At 44.0% G+C, this 19,513-nt stretch overlaps 2 protein-coding genes and 1 long non-coding RNA gene across 3 annotated transcripts in view; 1 reads left to right on the forward strand and 2 right to left on the reverse strand.

Annotated features, from left to right (window-relative positions):
• Positions 1–3,978, reverse strand: part of LOC117523408 (tubulin alpha-1B chain-like) — a 19,923-nt gene extending 15,945 nt beyond the window's left edge. Inside the window, exons 1-2 of the mRNA XM_034184928.1 lie at positions 3,972–3,978; positions 3,757–3,760 (exon numbers count right to left, since the gene is read on the reverse strand). Of these exons, the coding sequence (XP_034040819.1) occupies positions 3,757–3,759 (3 nt within the window). The 5' untranslated portion in view covers position 3,760; positions 3,972–3,978. The remainder of the gene's footprint in view (positions 1–3,756; positions 3,761–3,971) is intronic.
• LOC117523410 overlaps positions 1–12,266 on the forward strand; it is a 19,167-nt gene extending 6,901 nt beyond the window's left edge. Inside the window, exons 3-4 of the long non-coding RNA XR_004564498.1 lie at positions 11,518–11,527; positions 12,138–12,266. This is a non-coding gene — a long non-coding RNA (uncharacterized LOC117523410). The remainder of the gene's footprint in view (positions 1–11,517; positions 11,528–12,137) is intronic.
• The window catches only part of LOC117523407 (tubulin alpha-1B chain-like), a 29,608-nt gene extending 11,561 nt beyond the window's left edge, over positions 1–18,047 (reverse strand). The window contains exons 1-4 of the mRNA XM_034184925.1: positions 17,934–18,047; positions 13,456–13,678; positions 13,224–13,372; positions 12,133–13,152 (exon numbers count right to left, since the gene is read on the reverse strand). Coding sequence (XP_034040816.1) covers positions 12,172–13,152; positions 13,224–13,372; positions 13,456–13,678; positions 17,934–17,936 — 1,356 coding nt within the window. The 5' untranslated portion in view covers positions 17,937–18,047 and the 3' untranslated portion in view covers positions 12,133–12,171. The remainder of the gene's footprint in view (positions 1–12,132; positions 13,153–13,223; positions 13,373–13,455; positions 13,679–17,933) is intronic.
• Between the last annotated feature and the right edge of the window lie 1,466 nt (positions 18,048–19,513).

Genomic DNA, 19,513 nt, shown 5'->3' on the forward strand with positions numbered 1-19,513 from the left:
CAGACGAGCACTGGAAACACAGGGAAAGAACAAACGAACAGGAGGGACAGGGGGCCAGGCAGCCGGAGATGGGTGAGCCACCCCACCCGGTGGCCCCGAGCCAGGGAGGCGCGAGATGAGACCCTCGAGAGACAGGGGCAGCCGAGGAGCCAGAGGGAGACAGACGGGCCCCACAAACCCGGAGGGAGAAGCAGGGGCACGTGGGGCCACGCGCGATCCGGGCACGGGGAGAGGCATCGCCCCCTCACCCAGGCACCAGACCCCGGCCCACCAATGGACAGGCCCAATGTGGATAGAACAATGGCTGTCTCCACAATTTCTCTTATACTCACTGGGCTGGTAAGCATTGAAAGCCGAGATAGGCATGTCCCAACTTGTCCCCTGGCACTCCGAAACGGAGGTGTTCTTTGTCTGCGCCATTGTGGGGCGTCCTTAAAGCTGTAGTAACAGTCCTTATTCTCTGTGAAGCCCGTAAAATTTTCACCAAAAGCCAGATAAATTTTTCGAATGGTTTCCAGCTGCTTGTCTCTAACATTCTGATGGAAAAAAAGCCCAAATCATTCCGCCATTTCCTGACAATGAAAATCCGACGAGGGGGCTGGACCACTCCTCCCACAAGGCGTGCTCACAGGCGAATGACACAACCGACAGGCGTGGAAAAACTCACACATGCGCACAAAGGTTCAAGCTTGGCTGACGTAAAAACATATGAATCAAATCCATATAGTTTTTGAAAAAATAAAAAGGTCTGTTACTTTTCTCACAGACCTCGTAGTTGTTTTGCAGATTCTCACGGGAACAAGGGAGGAAGCCTGAAGCATGTGGCCATGACCTGTCCTGTACAGGTCAGTCAGGGACGGGTGTGGTAAAGACACTCGAGGGAAGTGACATGCTGGAAACCTCTCCTTCCGAGCTAGCTTTGCCACACAACGCGAGGGGAGGAGAACTGCCAGAAGCAGGTGGATCTTACCAACCTTTTGGACCAATGAGAGGAGGAGAAAACGCCACAAGAATAGCTGAATCATTGTTAGAGGAGGTTTTTTAAGTGGATCATAGATAGCATGGGGGACTCTTCTTATTACATCAGGGCTCAGAACAGGATCCACAGAGCTCTGTGTAAGACTTAGGTTTTATATGCTAAGTGATTTTACAACTCAGTGTTGTTTTAAATAAAACTCTGTTCTGAACGGTAAATCATGCAGGGTGCAATCTGAACAGACTCTATTATGTTAGAAAGATTATAAAAGAAAATAAAATTATAAAATCAAACCTTCACTGTGCCTTGTGATGATGACAAGATGGCGGCCGCATTTCTTGCATCCAATGCGGCGTCTACTCCTCTTTATAATATCTATGTTTGTCCAAGATGGCGGTTGCATAAGTTGGTTCCACTCCTCCAGCCAATGCAAAGGAGTCAGTATCGGGTTATTTGGTCACATGACTTTTAGTCAGGATTCTAACATTTTGCGGATTGGCTGAGACATGCTGCGCTCTGATTGGCTGCAGCCTTTGTTTACAACGTAGCACTGGTACCACAGTCTCTGGAGGAGTGGAACCAACTGGCGGTTACGCCAATCACAGAGCGTGGCGTGATAGCCAATAGCAGCCGAAGTATCAGATGGACCAATCACAGCCATCTTTTCAAAAACACGCTACCAGTCTCTTTGTATAAGAGACTGTGGTACCAGTGCCAGCGGTTGCATTTCTTGCTGCTCAGCAACCAGCGTGGTGTCTACTTGTCTTTATAATGTCTATGTTCGTCTTCCGCTGGTTTGTGGCTTTTTACGGATTTTTACGACAATGTTGTCCGCCGGTTTGTGGCCACCCTGCTCAGAGTGCCGCTCTCATTGGACCACTTTTAGCTTGCCATAAGCTAAGCTAGTGGCGCTCGTGAGAGTGTGGTTTGTGGCCTTTTCTCAACAGTGGCCAAGATTTGTGCTATTTCTGGTTGAGCGAGCGGCGCAAAGCTCTAATATATTAACAATTATATTGAGAGAAAGGCGAAATTAAGTAAACAAGGTTTTTCCACCTGGGTTACACACACACACACACGTTTGTTATGGCATATATTGACGCAGTGCAGATATTGCCGCCATGACAATATATGCCGACATAGTACATATTGTCGCCAGGGACAATGTGTGCCAGGTGTATTACTACTACATACAGTCCACTGCATCAGCGACAATATGTGCCATAAACATTGGTACATACTGTCATGATATGCCGCAACAGTTGTGTGTGAGAGAGAGAAGTCATAATAATTTTGTATTTTTTAAATTTGTGTATATAGATGGCTTTGTAGCCATTTTTAAGTATTTCTGGGGTTTTTTTGTCTTTGTTGTTTATCTGTGAAGTCATGGGGACGACCACGATGGAAATAAGTCTGTGCTTTTTCGTTCCAGCCTCGGCAAGTATAAGTATATATATTGTCATTGTTATTTCATATCATGTATTCTGCCCAATCAATCAATCAAAGAGAGAAAGAGGGCGAGAGAGACTTGCATGAATTAGATCCGCACAGCTGGTTGGCTTTGCGTGTATATCTGTGTTGCAGAGTCAGCGCAGTGTAAATCCCCGTGTGATTGTTCCACCGGCAGCAGTCTGAATCATCCTCGTCTGCACACACACGACACTACAATATCTTGCACGCTTAATTGAACTTCACAGCAAAAAGCACTTGTATAAATGTCCTTAAATCTCACTTTGGGGATCATACCACCATGTGACAGAAGACAGCCTGCACAGAAGCATCTCTGCGTTACGTATCACCAGTCAGTACAGGATGGATAAACCATCTTCCTCGGTCTTGTGTGCACTGGTCGCAAAAAGTCCTGGCGCTGCTGAGAAGACTTGCAAGAAAATAAATGTGACACTTTTCATGCGCACACAGCAATAAAACGCCAGAACCGAGCCCGGTGAGCATCCACGGGAAGCCTATACTTTTTAGACCTTTGTGTGCCAGCTACCTGTGTTGTGGGTTAGCGGTCGACACGTGACACGATGGTGTTGCCTGCAGCCTACTGCCACTTTGCCCTCCTGAGAGTACCGTGAGCCGCCCTGCCCCGGGGGCTGCTCACAAAAAACAAAAACAAACAAAAAACCAATAACAAAACAAAACAAAAAACACCTTTGGGCTACGACCTCAGATTAGACGACACCACCCGCTGAATTTAAACAGCATATTAAATAAATAAATGCCGATGATTTTATTATGTTCTTGGTGGACATAGAGCGAGTGAGTGTGTGTGCGTGTGTGTGAGACAGAGAGAGAGAAATCATAGTTAAACGTCAAGTTTACTTCTTGCTCTGATGACCAGCGATGATATGTACTTTCACTGTCAGTATATATTCTCGCTTAAGACAATATGTGCCGGTACCTTTGAACAGGTGCATATATCGTCATGGCGACAATATATGCACTGCATCAATATACAGTTGTATGTAAAAGTTTGGGCACCCCTGATGATTTCCCTTTATAAATCATTGGTTGTTTGGATCAGCAATTTCAGTTAAATACTCATATATCATATAGCAGACAAACAGTGATATTTGAGAAGTGAAATTAAGTTTATAGGATTTACAGAAAGTGTGCAGTAATTCTTTAAAAAATATTAGGCAGGTGCATAAATATGGGCACCCCAGCAGAAAAAAATACAATATTTAGTAGATCCTCCTTTTGCAGAAATAACAGCCTCTAAATGGTTCCTATAGCTCCCAGTGAGAGTCTGGATTCTGGTTGAAGGTATTTTGGACCATTCTTCTTTACAAAACATGTCAGGTTTGTTGGTTTCCAAGCTTGTACAGCCCGCTTAAAATCACACCACAGATTTTCAGTAATATTCAGGTCTGGGGACTGAGATGGATATTCAGAACGTTGTACTTGTTCCTCTGCATGAATGCCTTAGTAGATTTTGAGCAGTGGTTAGGGTTATTGTCTTGTTGAAACGCAACCCCAGCGCAAATTCAACTTTGTCACTGATTTATGAACATTGTTCTCAAGAATCTGCTGATATTGACTGGAATCCATGTGACCCTCAACTTTAACAAGATCCCCAGTACCTGCACTGGCCACACAGCATGATGGAGAACCACCTCCAAATTTTACTGTAAGTAGCAAGCATTTTTTCTTGGAATGCCGTGTTCTTTTTCTGCTATGCATACTGCCCCTTGTTATGTCCAAATAACTCAATTTTAGTTTCATCAGTCCACAGCACCTTATTCCAAAATGAAGCTGGCTTGTCCAAATGTGCTTTAGCATACCCCAAGCTACTCTGTTTGTGGCGTGTTTGCAGAAAAGGCTTCCTCTGCATTACAGCATCTCCTTGTGCAAAGTGTGCTGTATAATTGAACAATGCACAGAGACACTATCTGCAGCAAGATCATGTAAGTCTTTGGATCAGGTCTGTGGGTTCACTATGACTGTTCTCACCATCCTTCACGTCAGCTTATCTGAGATTTTTCTTGGCCTGCCACTTCGGGCCTTAACTTGTACTGTGCCTGCGGTCTTCCATTTCCTCACTATGTTCCTCACAGTGGAAACTGACACCTGAAATCTCTGAGATAGCTTTTTGTATCCTTCCCCTAAAACATGATGTTGAACAATCTTTGTTTTCAGGTCATTTGAGAGTTGTTTAGAGGCTCCCATGTTGCCACTCATTAGAAGAGATGCAAAGAGGGGAAACATTTGCCACCTTAAATACCCTTTCTCATGATTGGACTCATCTGTGTAAGGATGTCAAGGGTCAATGAGCTTACCAAACCAACTTTGTGTTCCAATAGTTAGTGCTAAATGTATTCAAATCATTAGAATGACAAGGGTGCCCAAATTTATGCACCTGCCGAATTTTGTTTAAATAATTGTTGCACTTTCTGTAAATAGAAAATTCATTTCACTTCTCAAATATCAGTGTGTTCATCTGCTATATGATATATTTAACTGAAATTTCTGATCCAGACAACCACTGATTTATAAAAGGAAAATCATAGAAATTATCAGGGGTGCCCAAACTTTTGCATACAACTGTATGCTGTAACAAGGTTCAACCTGAGCACATACGGTGCCCCCAGAAACTTTTCACAATGCTTTACTTTTCCCACATTTTGTTATGTTACAGCCTTATTCTAAAATGGAGTAAATTATTTTTCCCCTCAAAATTCTACTCACAACACCCCATAATGACAACATGAAAAATGTTTTTAATTAAAAATTAAAAAAACTATTTCATGAGAAAGAACCCCTACAAGCTACAGAAAGCCCTAAAGAGATATACCCCCAGGAGATCCCGAGAGGGGGGGAGGATGAGATCTCCAACCGGATGGCCCAAAGGTTAACGACCTATGCAAATGAACTGACAACGAGTATAACATGCATTTGCGGAAAGCTGTGCAAGAACCAACGTGGCCTAAGAATCCACCAGGCCAGAATGAAATGTCTGAAGCGGGATAGTATGGTGCAACGCACAGGTCCTGGTGAGACGCAGGAGCCCGGCCAGGAGGCATCCCACAGTGCCCTGTCCCTCCACGTACCAGAGCCTCCTAACCCCAGCAGAGTAGTTCCACAGCAGCGGATAAAGTGGCCCCCAGCAAGCAAGTGAAATGAGTGGCTCCAATTTGACCAGGATGTCTCCAAAATTCTTCAAGTAACAGCCAAAGATGATGCTGACACTCAACTCCATACAATGACCACCATCATCAACAGATATGCCTTAGAGAGATTTGACTTGTTAGAGAAAGGTAACACCAAGCCCACTTCATACACTAGGAACTGCAGGGCTACTAAAATACACACACTGCGTCAAGAGCTTCGGGCCCTGAAGAAGCAGTACAAGAAAGGTGCTGATGAAGAGAAGCACGCATTAGCAGAATTGCAAAACATCCTGCGGAGGAAGCTGATGACTCTTCGCAAAGCAGAGTGGCACAGGAGGAGGGGAAGAGAGAGAGCCAGGAAGAAAACAGCCTTTATCGCCAATCCCTTTGGCTTTGTGAAACAACTCCTGGGGGATAGGCGCGTTGGGCGTCTTCAGTGCTCAAAAGAAGAAGTGAATCACTTCCTCCAGGACAGCTTGAGCGATCCAATGAGGGAACAAGACCTGGATACCAACAAGGCACTCATCAACACTGCCCTTTCAACAACAGACTTCAACTTGAAGGAGCCAAGCCTGAAGGAGGTTGAGGAGGTCATCAAGGCTGCCCAATCAGCATCTGTTCCAGGCCCCAGTGGTGTACCCTATCTTGTATATAAGCGATGCCCAGAGCTTCTCCGGCACCTATGGAAGATCTTGAAGGTGATTTGGCGAAGAGAGAAAGTGGTTGACCAGTGGAGGTGCACTGAGGGAGTTTGGATTCCCAAAGAGGAAAACTCGAGGTACATCGACCAGTTCTGGATAATCTCTTTGTTGAGTGTAGAAGGGAAGGTGTTTTTCAGCCTCGTCTCTCAGAGACTGACAGAGTTCCTCCTCAGGAACGGCTATATTGACCCCTCAGTCCAGAATGGTGGGATCCCAGGAGGCCCAGGTTGTTTGGAGCACACAGGGGTAGTCACACAGCTCATTAGAGAGGCCCATGAGAACAGAGGCAACCTTACAGTGTTGTGGTTAGACCTGGCTAATGCCTATGGGTCTATACCACACAAGTTGGTTGAGCTGGCGCTACACCGTCATGTCCCCAGTAAGATCAAGGACCTGATCCTGGATTACTACAATAATTTCAGGCTAAGGGTCACTTCGGGGTCAGAAACATCAGATTGGCGTTGTCTTGGAAAAGGGATTATAACAGGCTGTACCATGTCTGTCATCCTTTTTGCCCTTGCCATGAATATGGTGGTGAAGTCTGCTGAAGTGGAATGCAGAGGACCCCTGACCAAGTCAGGAGTATGGCAGCCCCCGATAAGAGCCTATATGGATGACCTGATCGTCACTACAACATCGGTTCCAGGATGTAGATGGATCCTTTGAGGACTCAAGAGACTCATCAGCTGGGCAAGAATGAGTTTCAAGCCCTCTAAGTCAAGGTCCATGGTGTTGAAGAAGGGTAAGGTGATTAACAAATTCCAGTTTACCATCTGAGGAACTGTCATTCCATCCATCACTGAACAGCCAGTCAAGAGTTTGGGGAAGGAATGACTCGACCCTGAAAGACACCGCCGCCATCCACAAGTTCACCCAAGATCTTGGTATTTGGCTCAGCAAGTTTGACAGGTCTGGCCTGCCTGGTAGATTTAAAGCCTGGATCTATCAGCACTCCATTCTGCCTCGAGTTCTGTGGCCTCTGCTGATCTATGCCATCCCAATTACAACAGTTGAGTCCCTTGAAAGGAAGATCAGTGGCTTTCTTCGGAAGTGGCTGGGCCTACCACGCAGCCTCACCAGCGCAGCACTGTATGGGACGAGCAGCACCCTGCAGCTACCGTTCAGTGGTCTCACTGAGGAGTTTAAGGTGGCACGCACACGAGAAGCGCTACAGTATAGGGACTCCAGGGATGAAAAGGTGTCATCAGCAGGCATTGAGGTGAGAACAGGAAGGAAATGGAAAGCAGAGATGGCAGTGGAGATGGCAGAGTCACGCCTGAGACAGAAGGCCCTGGTGGGCACCCTGGCAACTGGCTGAGCAGGACTGGGCTTTTTCCCAAAAGCCCAGGTCAGCAAGGCCAAGGGTAAGGAGACACACCAGCTGCTCCTGCAGGAGGTCCATGCAGGGGTGGAGGAGGAATGGGTGAGCAGGGCAGTAGGACTCCGGCAGTAAGGAGCATGAACGAAGTGGGAGAGTACACTGCAGCGCAGGATCACCTGGGCAAACATCATGCAGACAGACTTCTTCGGCATCCCATTCCTGGTGCAAGCAGTCTACAATGCCCTGCCAAGCCCGGTGAACCTTTATGCCTGGGGGAAGAACGAAACACCTTCCTGCCCACTCTGCACTGGAAGAGGCTATTAGAGCATATTCTCAGCAGCTGCCCCAAAGCCCTGGCGGATGGTCGTTACCGGTGGCACCATGACCAGGTGCTCAAGTCAATTGATGAGAGCCTAGCCTCAGCTATTAACACTTGTGGGCAGCACCACTGTAAGAGGAAGGAAGTTACCTTCTTCAGAGCAGGAGAAAAACCCCAGGCACAGGAAAAAACAACAGGCTTCCCCCACACAGCTTCTAACTGGCAGCTACAAGCTGATCTTGGAAAGCAGTTGAAGTTCCCACAGCACATTGCCATAACATCGCTACAACCAGACTTGATCATCACCTCCGAAGGTTCAAAACATCTTATGCTGGAACTCACAGTGCCTTGGGAGGACCGCATAAAGGAAGTAAATGAAAGGAAACGGGCCAGGTATCAAGAGCTGGTGGAAAAGTGCAGGAACCAAGGCTGGAGGACCTACTACGAACCCGTAGAAGTTGGCTGTAGAGGGTTTGCAGGATGCTCGCTCTGCAAAGTTTTCAGTCGGCTGGGCATCACAGGAGCAGCCAAGAAGAAGGCCATTATAGCCTCAAGTCTTCTACAATGCCACAAGCTTGATGCACATTATCTTTGGGTAGTTTTGCGCATTCCTCTTTGCAGCCCCTCTCAAGCTCCATCAGGTTGAATGGGGAGCATCAGTGTACAGCCATTTTCAGATCTATCCAGACATGTTCAATTGGATTCAGGTCTGGGCGCTGGCCGGGCCACTCAAGGACATTCACAGAGTTGTCCTGAAGCCACTCTTTTGATATCTTGGCCTTGCTGTCTGAGGTCAAGAGCGCTCTGCAGCAGGTTTTCATCCAGGATGTCTCTGTACATTGCTGCATTTATCTTTCCCCCAGCCTGACTAGTCTCCCAGTTCCTCCCACTGAAAAACATTCCCACAGCATGATGCTGCCACATTTCAATGTCAGGATGGTGGCTGGTTTCCTACAAACATGAGGCTTGGCGTTTTTACACCAATTTGACATAAATATAACGCAATGCTAAAATTCCGTTGGCCGTATGAGCATAAAAATAGGAAATAGGTGTCCTCTGACCTCTTAAAAATAGGAAATAGGTGTCCTTTGACCGCTTAAAATAAGTCAAGGTTAGCCATCTTTGAACTTGTCCAAGGTCTGTGTCCCAAGAATGTTCCATGTGAATTGGAATGCCCTGGTAGTAATTGGACTGGACTTATGATGAGCACAGACAGACGGATGGAAGGACGCAAGGCCTTTGCAATACCCAATGGCCATAGGAGAGGTGATGGTTTAGTGGTAAAGTGTTGGGCTTCAGAACAGAGGGTCATCGGTTCAAATCCCAGGCTGATCAGAAAATCACTAAGGGCCCTTGGGCAAGGTCGTTAATCCCCTAGTTGTTCCCGGTGTGTAGTGAGTACCTTGTATGGCAATACCCTCACAATGGGGTAAATGTGAGACAGTGTGTAAAGCACTTTGAGCGTCTGATGCAGATGGAAAAGTACTATATAAATGCAGTTCATTTACCATATTTTGGCCTTTGGTAAAACTGAATGATTCTAAACAATTAGACATTATATATATATACATATACATATATATACACACTTTATTTAACCAGGTAAAAGCCTCATTGACATGAAAAACATTTTTCCAAGCGTGACCTGGGCAAGAAGGCACCACAGCAACATGGCCACAATATACAAATATTGAATGTTTGAGTGCAATGGTAAAAATATTTCATGAGGTGAAAGATGGAATATTCTTTCCATTGCACGAATGATAAAACATTATTTGTTTTATATAACACCTCATAAATCCTTGTCATTTGATTTTTTTAAACAACTGAAAAGGGACTTACATTTTGGTGTACGTCACTGGCCCTTTGAAGTCAAGAGGTTCCAAACAACCCAGCACGAACTTTAAATAGCAATCCAATCCAAAGTTGTTGTCAGTGGTAATATCGACATCTCTCGTGGTTTTAAAATGACGATGTAGTCCATACCTGTTGCTGTGCATTGACTTCTTCGTGTAGACTGCTGTCTGCTTTCCTTAGTACAGCAAAAATTGAGACAGAAATTTCTCGAGCTCTTCATCCGACAGTACTTCTACCTCATCCCAGCAAACACTGCAAATGCCTCCAGATGGCTTACAGTGTACTGGACTTGTGTTAGAAGAATGAGCATAGTCAATAAGCTCGTTCAAATTGTTGTCCATCACAAAAACAAACCCTGCCATGTTTGCTTTAAAACTATAAGCGCCTCTTCATGACAAAGGTCTAGACAGTGCTAGTGTGAGCGTACAGTCCAATGCTTGACTGCTGCACACACAGAAACACAGTATGTTGTTTTTATGTTAAGGTGGTTCTAACATGCAATGGTGCAAAACATACAGAACCAAAATTGCACAGTAATAGCAAATGGGACAAATGATCAGAAACACAACCACCAATCAAATGACAAGGCTTGATTTAGGTGTTTAAAGAGACAACATACTATATATATATATATATACATATATACACACACACACATATACATACACATTTCAATAAATAAATATAAGGCAATGCTAAAATGCATAATATGAACATAAAAATAGGAAACAATGTGACCTTCTGGCCTATTAAAATAGGTCAAAGTTAGTCATCTTTGAACTTGTCCAAGGTCTGTGTGCCAAAAAGGCTTCCCATGAATTTGAAGGCCCTGGCAGTAATAGGACTGGACTTATGCTGAACAGACAGGCGGGTAGATAGACGGACGGACGTAAGGCCTTCGCAATACCAGACAGCCATATTTTGGCCTCATGTCAAACTCACAACATCCAGCCAGCATGTTATACAAGTCGTTACTAAAATACCACCAAAAAAAAAAAAAAAAATTTTTTTTTTTTTTTAGGTATATTAACAATTCTAACAGCAAGTAGGACCAAACAAAAATATAACACACATTTGGTATCACAAAGTAAGAAATGTGTCAAACCCCCAGCCAGATACCAGTGGCTTGGTTATACACTGCCATCATACCAGGTTGGTTTGTTAAAACAACTTTACAGAATTACATTAATCAGGAACTTGGGGATTTTGGTGGGCCTGGTTAATCAATCAAGAACCATTTTCTGCTTGAGAAAACTGTTCTGGTTTTGTGAAGACCTTTTTGTAAGCAGCACTACATACTGCCTTTGCACATAAGCTCCTTTATGCATACAATTGCAAAACTTGGAATGAAAAAAGAAAACTCTGGTTACTGGCATTTCCATGAGTCTGATACTCATGCTGGTTTTTACCAAAAATGGAATGATGCCAGAACAAGTCTGATTTTCCACCTGAGATGTTTTTCTAGTCATTGTAGCAGTGCATGCTAAATTCAAGTTATGCCATCTATTGACGATAGTTGGGATTGCATGAGAGCTCTCCCATACTCAGGGTCACCACAGGTCGTCTGGATTGGCACAAGTTGGACACTTGATGCCCTTTCTGATACCACATTACAGGGTGAATTAGAACAGATCAACTTCAACAAGCTTAAAAAAAAAGTGTGTTAAAAAAAAAAAGTCTGGTTCAAACATTGGACCAGAACTCAAATCTGTCAATTTAAATTTCAATAGCATCCATTACGTGGGGGCAGTTTAGGGTGAGGGGCATTTGAAGTTTAGTTTGTCATCAATGGATCAAACAGTTACAGTCTACACACCTGCACTTAGACCTACTTATTTTGAACTAAGTGGGTTTAAGATCATTCAGATGACAGCTGCTTTTAAATTAAACCACATGCAAGGGTGATAAGATCCTACATGGTCAGAACCACATAACCCAACTGAAATTTGAGACTTTATAACACCCTCACAACAGGCTGCTGCATCTTGTGCGAGGATTCTTGCAGAACTGTTACAAAAACTACATGGAATATATAGAGCAAATTCATTGCTTGTTGTACTGAGACTCAATACCAACACTTAGAAATTGTGTTACAATGCACGTCTACATTGAGATCAGCTCAGTCAATGTCAATTTAATATTCAAACCTGTTAAGACAAAAACACTTGACATTCTACAACTTTATTTGCAAATGCAAAATTCCCAAAAACTGAACATTCTGAGAATGCTTAATGAACATTTTTCTTTCAAACACGTACTTTAATGAAACATGAAAAAAAAAGGACATTGTGAGAACACTTAGTTTTCTGTCAAACAACTTCATATTTTATTATTCCCCCTTCCTCATCAGAACATTGAACTACAATTCTCTTTCACCCTCCTCTTTAATACTCCTCCCCTTCCTCCTCTCCTTCACCCTCAAGAGAGTCAACTCCAACCTCTTCGTAATCCTTCTCCAGAGCAGCCATGTCCTCTCTGGCCTCAGAGAACTCTCCCTCCTCCATACCTTCACCAACATACCAGTGAACAAAGGCACGCTTTGCATACATCAGGTCAAACTTGTGGTCCAGACGGGCCCAGGCCTCTGCAATAGCAGTGGTGTTGCTCAGCATGCACACGGCCCTCTGGACCTTGGCCAGGTCTCCACCAGGAACTACGGTGGGAGGCTGGTAGTTGATGCCAACTTTGAAACCAGTGGGGCACCAGTCCACAAACTGGATGGTGCGCTTGGTCTTGATGGCCGCAATGGCAGCATTTACATCTTTGGGTACCACATCACCACGGTACAAGAGGCAACAGGCCATATACTTGCCGTGGCGAGGGTCACATTTCACCATCTGATTTGCTGGTTCAAAGCAAGCATTGGTGATTTCAGCCACTGAGAGTTGCTCATGGTAAGCCTTCTCAGCAGAGATGACAGGGGCGTAGGTGGCCAGAGGAAAATGAATACGGGGATACGGCACCAAGTTGGTCTGGAACTCTGTCAGATCAACATTGAGGGCGCCATCGAATCGAAGGGAGGCAGTGATGGAAGAAACTATCTGACTGATCAACCTGTTCAGGTTGGTGTACGTAGGACGCTCGATATCGAGGTTCCTACGGCAGATATCATAGATGGCCTCATTATCCACCATGAAGGCACAGTCTGAGTGCTCTAAGGTGGTGTGGGTGGTCAGGATGGCATTATAGGGCTCCACCACAGCAGTGGAAACCTGAGGGGCTGGGTAGATTGAAAACTCCAACTTGGATTTCTTGCCGTAGTCTACAGACAGACGCTCCATCAACAAGGAGGTGAAACCAGAGCCGGTGCCACCACCAAAGCTGTGGAAAACCAGGAAGCCCTGAAGACCGGTGCACTGGTCAGCCTGAGGACAAAAAGACAATGTTGAACTGTACACAACAGTCATTTGTCAGGTAGGAATTATCTGTCACACACCAGTTTGCGGATCCTGTCCAGCACCAGTTCAATGATCTCTTTGCCAATGGTGTAGTGTCCACGGGCATAGTTGTTGGCAGCATCCTCCTTGCCAGTGATCAGCTGCTCTGGGTGGAAGAGCTGGCGGTAGGTTCCAGTACGCACCTCATCTGAGATGAGGAAACTGTTGTTCAGATGGTGCATTTCTAGTCTCATTACTCCCAAACTTACAGTGCAAACAGATGACACTTACCAATGACAGTGGGCTCCAGGTCCACAAAGACAGCCCTGGGGACATGTTTTCCAGCTCCTGTCTCACTGAAGAAGGTATTGAAGGAATCATCTCCTCCTCCAATGGTCTTGTCACTGGGCATCTGCCCATCAGGTTGGATGCCATGTTCCAGGCAGTAAAGCTCCCAGCAGGCATTGCCAATCTGGACACCAGCCTGACCAACGTGGATGGAGATACACTCACGCTAAAAAAGGAGAGAATAAGTTAGTTAATGAGTCAAAGATACAAGTCAAGTTGTAAACAAGTTAACTTCAAACATGCAGCTGTTCATACTGACAAATGTGCTGACTAAGTGTATAGGTTCAAAATAGTGAATCGGGGGGGATCCCCACACTACGGCCTCTCAAAAACAACATACTTCAAACGTAAAAAAGCCAAATAAATTTACCTGTACACTAATGCCTGGTTCATACAGCAAGATAATTAGGCCGATATCGGACCAGATCTTCCCCTTCCAAGAATCTTAAGGACGCCCCGACAATCGTGATGGCGCTAAAGATAATCTTATTAAATATTCCTGCCATTTGTGGTGGGTTAAGAGCGTTGTGATCTGCTCTGAAGGACGTCAGGAGCACTCCGATCGCAAATCAGGAATATTCAACATGTTAGATTGTCTTGGCCTGATATTGCAGTGTGTGTGGTGTCCTCCGACCACAAATGAGCACGCAGCCTGCTGAATGTGACATGTAGCCAATCAGAAAGCGAGGTGACGAACGTACGGAGTGGAAAATAAAATCCAAACAGCTGTTATGGCTTACCAGAAAGTCTAGTGGTTGCGCTTTTGCCACTCCTTTAAAGAATGGCTTTTCTTTTTCTATCTTTTTTCCCCTCTGTTGAAAACAGTCCACAAACTATCTCCGTTTGTTTACTGTGAAGTCACGTTTAATCTCAAGAGATTTTGTGAGATTTCCTGTCTGACCTGGGAAGGTTCCTGTGTGAAATCCGTTCGTGTGTGGTGTGTTTTTACCGTGTGGCTGCACGCCACACACTGTACGAACAACACTGTTAGCGCTATGATTTTTTTTTTTTTTTTATCTTCACATGTGTGGTCTGTCAGGTTTTGGAAACCTACAGATAATTTTAAAATCTTGCCACGTGAACCAGGCTTAAAGCGACTAACAGGGCCTCAATTAAGGTCTTACTCATTACTTAAATTAGTAAAAAAAAAAAACAAACAAAGCTGACAAAAATTAAAAAGCATAGCATGAGTGTCATGCTATGTCTCCCCATTTTAGACACTCCAAGTTCCGGTTTCACTCCCTGCAGCAGTCTCAACTCGATGGTTATGAAGTTGACGGAACAGACCATATTTTGGCGTACAAGATGGGTAGTCTTATTTGTGCATAACTGAACTCTGTTTATGTATGCTATTGGTCAAATCTCTGTCGGTCAAGTTGAAAACTTCCTATTGGATGAGCTGGCGTATCGTTCCAAAGTAAGGATGGGGCCGAGCCGATCCAGTACGGAATTCAAGTACCAGAAATTTCCAATACAACCTGCGCATTTTCCAATACTGGAGAGGAGCCACGTCTGTAAAACCTCTCAAGTGCTACTTGCTCTCTGCTCTGTTTGCTGCTGAGCTTGAGGAGGAAGTTTCTGAACTGAGGCCAAGCTGTTTGAGAGAGGTCTTTTCCACAGTTGAGGAGCAGTGTTCTAGCCATGGGTGGCAGCAAATGACCACTTAGCTCTCTGGTTCAAATTGGTTGTGCCGCTGAGCACAGATTTTCTGAAAACTTAGCTGCGGACTTCAGCGTCCTGAGGCTATGAAAATGCTATGAAACAGCAGCTCGGAGCATAGCTGCACAGAGTTTCTACTCACTTAATAGGAAAAAAACTCCATCAAAATCCTTCAGTATTAATCCAGTGTTCCTCTAGGGCATGTAGTTGATTATACATTTTGAAATTTATGTTTTTTTTGTTTTGTTTTTTTTTTTACAGTTGAAAGGTTTTGTGTTTCCAAAAAGTTCCAAGTTTGCTCTTAGCAGGAGAACAGCGAATGAGCGAAGGGGTCGAGAGGACTTAATTTTTATTTTTTGCTCCAACACTTGCTTTGACAATGCAAACATATATTTCTTATGTCAATAAAGTGCCACTGAATTTGAAAATTGAGGAGAGAGTGACACACAGAGCCCATAAAAAAAAAAGATACTTAATACTTTCACCAAAACATCAAATCTAGGCTTGCATCTTAGATACCTTCTGGCAAATTGTAGCTGAACTTTGAGGTCTTTAATAAAATCTTCCTCTAAACATGAGGCTGTATAACAGGGAATACAAAATATCTTCATATAAAATCAACAATGATAATATGAAAGCAAACACAGCTCTGGTATCGGAATAATATCGGTCATCATCAGATATCCAAATTCAAGGTATCAGATGTGGACCAAAAAATAAAAAATAAATGGATCGGTACATCCCTATTCCAAAGCCTACCTTACAGACCCCACCCCGATTCTTGACATCCTCCCACTATTATGCAGAAAATACGTCACTTCATTCTGGAAAATATTGAGCAATTATCTTCCTTGTTGGTACTAGACAGGTGGCATCTGCTGCAGCACATTTGTATGTTTTATGTGGGATAACGCAGATAATTGAGTTTGTCAGTTCCTCTTAAAGCTTATTCAAAATCTAGCCTATCTATAGAGGGTTTTCAGTCACGTGACTGATTTGCTCCCGTCTCCATTGTGGATTACTACGCGGCTGGTGCGCGAAAGAAAACAGAGAATGAAAGCTTATTACGAGGCTTTAAACCCTCGAGATAAAGCTGTTTATTGTGATCGATGTGTAACAGTTGGTTCAGTGGATCCATATGTTATACCGGATAGTGAATTTAATGACGATGTAACGAAGTGGCGGCAGTTTCACAGCGTAAGCTTAATATGGCCAAGAACCAAGCAGACCGCCCGTAAATCCACTGGAGGAAGAGCTCTGAGGAAGCAGCTCACTACCAAAGCCGCCCAGAAGAACGCGCCGGCTACTGTCGGTGTGAGGAAGCCTCATCATTACAGGCCCGGCACCGTGACGCTGAGAGAAATCCGCCACTACCAAAAACCCACCGAGCTGCTGATCTGCAAGCTGCCCACTAGGTAAGCCTCGCTGGCCTCCTGCAGAGCATCACAGTGGGGCTCTGAAAGCGGACGTCAGTCTTGAAGTCCTCAGCGATTTCTCTCACCAGGTGCTGGAAGGGCAGCTTGCGGATCAGCAACTATGTGGATTTCTGGTAGCAGAGGATCTCTCTCAGCACCACGGTGCCGGGCCTGTAACGGCGAGGCTTCTTCACACCGCCGGTAGCCGGAGAGCTCTTCCAGGCAGCTTTGGATTTTGATTTACGGGCGGTCTGCTTGGTTCTGACCATATTAAAGCTTCCTTCAGCTCTGCTCTGCCTATTCTGCAGAGCCAGGTCTCTCTGCGTTGCTTAGAAAGATCATAACACTCCACTGCTTGACGCACAATAACTGCTGGCAGCATGTAAAATGAGCACCTGCCTCATTTTTATCACCTCTGAACAACCAATGACAGCACAAAAGTTGACCATTGTTGAAGCTTCTGCAATTGTTCGCCAAATACACGTAGCGTATCACAGCGGCCACCGCGTCGTAATCCACAATGGCCGCGGGGCGCAAAATCACGTGACCGAAACGTCACACGAAAGCCCTCTAAAGCAAGAAGCGCATGTGTGAATGCGAGTATGTGGCTCACATACCTCTGTCAGCTCAGCCTCATCTTTCGGATATGGCTGCACATAGCACAATGATGTGCATCCTTTATTATGTAAATTTTGGGAATTCATTTTCAAAACTTATTTTGATCAACAATGTAAACATTTGCACTTTCACGATGGTGTGGCTCACAGATGCCACCGATAGCAAAGTTAACACAGTTCCTGTTGCTTGCACCATTTCACAATAAAACGTTTAAATTCTCGATGCAGTCAACTGAGTTCTGAGTTTTTCTGATTGGCCCATGCCGTCTAATTAATGAATTAGAAGTTTGGGTTTCAATTTAAAACCTAAACTTCAGATTAATTAATTAAACTTTTAATTGATGACAATGCATTTCATTCGTCAACAGCGACAAGACGGCTCACAAAACGTAAAGTAACAGAGCACCCTTTGAGCCTAGCACTCCGCCGTTTTTTTGCTTCGAGACAACGGCACGTCACTCGATACAAAAGGAAAGCTTCAGTTGCGCTACTGATTCAGAAATTAATCACTAGCAACACTGAAGCTTACTGTTCATTACCCACCAGGACTTCTGTTCGGCCTTGTCACCATGCCGTTAGAACACCAAGAAGGCACCGAGCTCCCCCACTTTAAAAACCACATACTTAAAATCACGTTTTTTTCGGCCTATGCTTCTTCACTACAAAAAAAGAGCTGAGAAAACTAAACGCACTACTTCGCAAAATTCTAAACAATATTCGCTAGTCTCACCATTTTAGTTTATCCAAATTATCGTTGCTGTTCAACGTCCTCGGAACAAAGTCTCCAAAATCAGCAGCGATGATGCCGACGAAGAGACAACAATGGCGCCCCAACGGACGGACAGTATTTAAGAAGGAGGTGCCGACATTTACGGTTGCTATTGGTTAAATTCCTGTCAGTCATATAGTCTGAGGCTTGATCGTGGATTTCTATTGGTTAAGTTGGAGTATCGTTTCAAAACCCGCCTTATAGACCGCACCCCGACGCCTCCCATCTTCCCGCTATTGTGCAGCAAATATGGCGCTTCATTTTTTAAAAAACTCATTTTATTAACAAATGCCGGCATTACAAAGTCATAAAATTCAATCAGAAAGTAGCAAGTATACCAAGCAAACATGAAAATACATTTAGGAATAGTGTAATAATGTTGTAACCACAAAATAAAGTGCAGTATAAAGAAAAAAAAAAGAGAAAAAAAAAACCATAAAAAGTCAGAGATTTAATCAGGAATTAAGGCTATTAAGCTATTATAGACACATAAGCCCACAGCCACCAACCTTGGCGTCATTATGGACTCTGATGTTAAACTGGACAGGCAGGTCAAGGTGGTTGTTAAATCCAGCTTTTATCAGCTTCGTCTTTTAACCAAAATTAAATCAATTTTATCCTTTTCTGACTTGGAGCGCGTCATGCATGCTTTTATTTCTTCACGCCTGGACTACTGCAATTCACTTTTTTTTTGGAATTAATCAAAATACACTTCACAGATTGCAGTTAGTCCAGAACGCTGCACGCCTCTTAACGGAGCAAAAAACATGAACATATTACACCCATTCTTGCGTCTTTGCACTGGCTCCCTGTTAATTTTAGAATTGATTTTAAAATTTTATTATTTGTTTTTAAAGCTTTAAATGGACTGGCCCCACAATATATTGTAGACCTCTTCCAAATTTACTCCCCAGCGCGTGGTCTGAGGTCTGAGGGCCAGCTCCAGCTTGTGGTGCCTAGGACGAGACTTAAGACCAGGGGGAACAGGGCCTTCTCTGTGGCTGGGCCCAGACTCTGGAACGCTCTGCCTCTCCACGTTCCAACAGCCCCCACAGTGGAGTGTTTTAAGTCTCATCTGAAGACCCACTTTTATTCTCTGGCTTTTAGCTCTGCATGAGTTGTATGGTCCTCTGTTGTCTTTGGCCCAGTGTTTTATTTATTTATTGTTTTATTGTTTTTATGTTTATTTATTTATTAGTATCTGAGTGGGTTTATTGTTTTGTATAGTTGTATAATCATTTTTATGTGCAGCACTTTGGAAACTGTTCTGTTGTTTAAATGTGCTATATAAATAAAGTGGATTGGATTGGATTGGATAAGGCTTGTTTAGTTTTTATATGTTTCAAAGTTTTTTGAAATTAAGCATCTCATTCATAAATAATAGAAACAGTGGAGTGATATTTAAAAATCTACACCTATGGATATAATATTTTGCCATAACAATTACAGTGTTGAACAGCATATCTCTTTTTTTTTGTCGTGCAATAAAGAACCAATTTTAATCGTGTTGAAAACTAGGATTGGAGCTTGAGAGTCCTTTT

Source organism: Thalassophryne amazonica, chromosome 13 (genome assembly GCF_902500255.1).
Source record: "Thalassophryne amazonica chromosome 13, fThaAma1.1, whole genome shotgun sequence".
NCBI classification, from domain to species: domain Eukaryota; kingdom Metazoa; phylum Chordata; class Actinopteri; order Batrachoidiformes; family Batrachoididae; genus Thalassophryne; species Thalassophryne amazonica.